This window comes from Amphimedon queenslandica, unplaced genomic scaffold, assembly GCF_000090795.2.
Source record: "Amphimedon queenslandica unplaced genomic scaffold, v1.1 AMPQUscaffold_10073_Cont17590, whole genome shotgun sequence".
NCBI lineage: Eukaryota > Metazoa > Porifera > Demospongiae > Haplosclerida > Niphatidae > Amphimedon > Amphimedon queenslandica.
The window spans coordinates 392-3,214 of NW_003549656.1; the positions used below are offsets into that span (position 1 = coordinate 392).

Genomic DNA, 2,823 nt, shown 5'->3' on the forward strand with positions numbered 1-2,823 from the left:
AGTTAGACAAGGAATTGATCGTATATAGTCATACTTTCGTTGCTTAGCTTTTCTCAGTGAAGATCCACCTAAGAGCAAAAGCTATTATAATAGCTGTATGAAGTCTTTTAGTGACTCCTAACCTAACCATATTATGGTACCAAGAGTACCTGATATCATGTACTCTTGATGGTACTGATGATTTGATAGGTTAGCAACTACATTTAACACACTTAGCATAATTTACAGACAAATTTTTCAAAGCATAACTTTTTGTGAGGCAGTGTGCTGTGATTTGTCTATTGATATTGTATGTCTCAATCATTGCATACAGTGATCATGATTGTTAATGTGAACCTTTCTGAATTGAAATTCACTTTTATCAAAATTTGTTTTACTGAAGCTAATTAAACCATTAGAACTAAAGTCTAAGTTCACTCATTAGTCAGTCACAAAGTCAGTTGCTTATTCAAGTTTCCACTCATTTAGTGCAGCATACACATAACGAGCAGCATTGCGGGCTGCAGTAGCCTTTGAGTCTTTAGTGGCTTCTTTGTCACCATCACCCCAATCACCGATACCCTTGATGACAATAGCACTAACACCACGTTCAGGGGCATAATCAATAGCAGCCATTATTCCAGCTCCTTCCATTTCTCCTGCTATAGCACCAGGTTTTTGGGCAAGCAATTCCTGTTTAACGTCAGGATTATCGATCAGACTGCATGTTGATATAAGAACCCCAATAGTGACTTTAATATTGTCTGGCATTTCAAAACCATGAGTATGTCGGAATTTGTCCACAATAGTTCGATTTACTTGGTGTTCAGGGCCTCTCTGATACTCATTTTGACCCACTCCTTCACGTTTATTTGTGAAATCACAGATTGTGCCTGAAATGATGATATCACCTAACTTCTGCTTTCCTGGATCCATTCCAAAACAGACGCCAACAGCAACAACGTATTTGATGCTTGGAATCTTTTCTAACATTTTTGATGTGATAGCAGCAGCATGAATGGGACCCTGCCTGCTCTTATCTGGTGCGGTCATCACAACAATGACTTTGCTTTTTCCATAATTCCCTATGTATATCCTCAGACCATCAATAGATGTTTCAATGACCTTTTCAGGTGATTTCTTCAGATAATCCACTACTGGGCCTTCTTCACTTGTAGTGGCTGGCATGAGTAGGATTTCAATATCTTTAACAAGATCTTCGTGAAAAGATTTTACTTCCTATTATTGCAGAATCATAGATGCATACACAGTTACACACAAGTATATATACTTACATATATAACTTCATTATTAAGTATGACTTGTAGAATTCCACGAAAATATCCAAAGCCAGATGCTATTGCAGAGCGGATACGACCTAAAGCCCAGATTGGCACAGTATATAAAGGTGTCAGCGAGCTGTGATGAACAGCTCTCAGTGCTATGAACATGGAGAGATCTTTAAACTCTTCAGTGATGAAGTCTTGAAATCTTGCTAGGGTTGTCTCAGATGAAGGCCATGACACAACAACAGTCATCTAAAATTAATAATAATCATATACTGTAACATGTTAAATGAAGCTTACCTCCACATGATGCTCTTTTATTATTTCGTGATCTACCATTTTTGCATCAGCAAAGTCTCCAGCAAGTACTTTGCTATAGAAGGCATCTCTCTCTTCAGCTAGCTGGTCAATCCTTGACTTTGATTCCTTGAGGTCAAGCTTCTCTGCTATGCACTTCAGTAGAGATAAATTAGAAAGAAAGCAATATCGCTGAAGTAATTCTTCCAAAGATGTCTCATCTGTCACTGCATCAACTTCACTTGCCCAATCAGCAGCAGCTGCTTCTAGATCCAATAGACACCCCTTAACATCATCTATAGACTTTGTGGTCAGAGCTTCTTTTACAGCATCCAATAATAAGGAATGAAACTTGCCTGTCATCGCAGGGTATTCCCCCCCTATATAAAAAGTAATCGTGTTTTATAAATTTCATTATAAACAATGAGAAACAAAAGAAAGAAGAGCAAGGAATTCAGGTAATCAATCAGTTAAGCTCTTCTGGCTAAATGAGCTCTGATACTCTTTTTTCCCACTGATATCAGGTGGCAAGGCTGCTGTATTAACACAGATACTTATCAATAATTATTGCTACAAGTGTCTGGCAAAAAATATACTTGATTTGAGGATTCCTGGTATCCTCTCGGCAGCTGCCCTATCCCCAGTATTTCTGACTGCTTTTATTAAGTTGTCCCATGTTGTTCCTGTAACATTATCCCTTCCCTCCAACCACTTTTGAAGAGTTTGTTTGAGGCAATCAGTAGCGTCTCCTCTAGTTGTACGAATCTCGTCAAGAGAAGGCATATGGAGACCAAGGGACAATCCTAAATCTATCCAATGAACTGGTCCAAACATTGCTTGGCTTAAAACACTTAGCACTAGCATTAAATCAGTTATACCTAAAGAAAGAAAACAATAGCTTTGACTATAATGTGTAAATGATGTTCTCTTGTACTTAAGTTTGTCTCTTGTGTTATGACTGCAGGCTGTGGTGAGAAGGAAGTGGATGATACTTCTGTTGCAGTGATACCTATAATGAAAGTGTTTTTCTAATTAGTAATTAGTAATTTTCTAATTAATTTTTCTAATTTTGAATATTTGAAATGGCATATAATATTAGTATTCCAAGTAACAAATCATCACTTCAATTACATTGTTACAATACTTTCACTTTCACCATTGCATCAGCGTGCATGCAAAAGATAAAAAATCATAAAAACTGCCGCCATCTTGAAAAATCCACCTGAATCCTACATATAGGCTACCACCTATATGATGTAAT

General features: G+C 37.3%; 1 protein-coding gene across 1 annotated transcript; it reads right to left on the bottom strand.

The window, feature by feature from the left end:
• Nucleotides 1-444: 444 nt before the first annotated feature.
• Nucleotides 445-2,592, bottom strand: LOC109590401 (uncharacterized). Its single transcript, XM_020006327.1, has 5 exons — nucleotides 2,497-2,592; nucleotides 2,159-2,440; nucleotides 1,566-1,942; nucleotides 1,275-1,517; nucleotides 445-1,218 (listed from the first exon to the last, which is right to left on the bottom strand). Exons 2-5 carry the CDS (start codon nucleotides 2,424-2,426, stop codon nucleotides 445-447), a joined length of 1,662 nt encoding a protein of 553 aa, XP_019861886.1. The 5' UTR covers nucleotides 2,427-2,440; nucleotides 2,497-2,592.
• Nucleotides 2,593-2,823: the final 231 nt, after the last annotated feature.

Excerpts from the sequence above, each read along its gene's own strand:
- LOC109590401 (XM_020006327.1), bottom strand. The coding sequence starts at position 2,426 with ATGCTAGTGCTAAGTGTTTTAAGCCAAGCAATGTTTGGACCAGTTCAT. Across the intron at positions 1,943-2,158 it reads ACCAGGAATCCTCAAATCAA|GGGGGGAATACCCTGCGATG; the intron begins GTATATTTTTTG and ends CTTTTTATATAG. Across the intron at positions 1,219-1,274 it reads TTAATAATGAAGTTATATAT|GAAGTAAAATCTTTTCACGA; the intron begins GTAAGTATATAT and ends CTGCAATAATAG.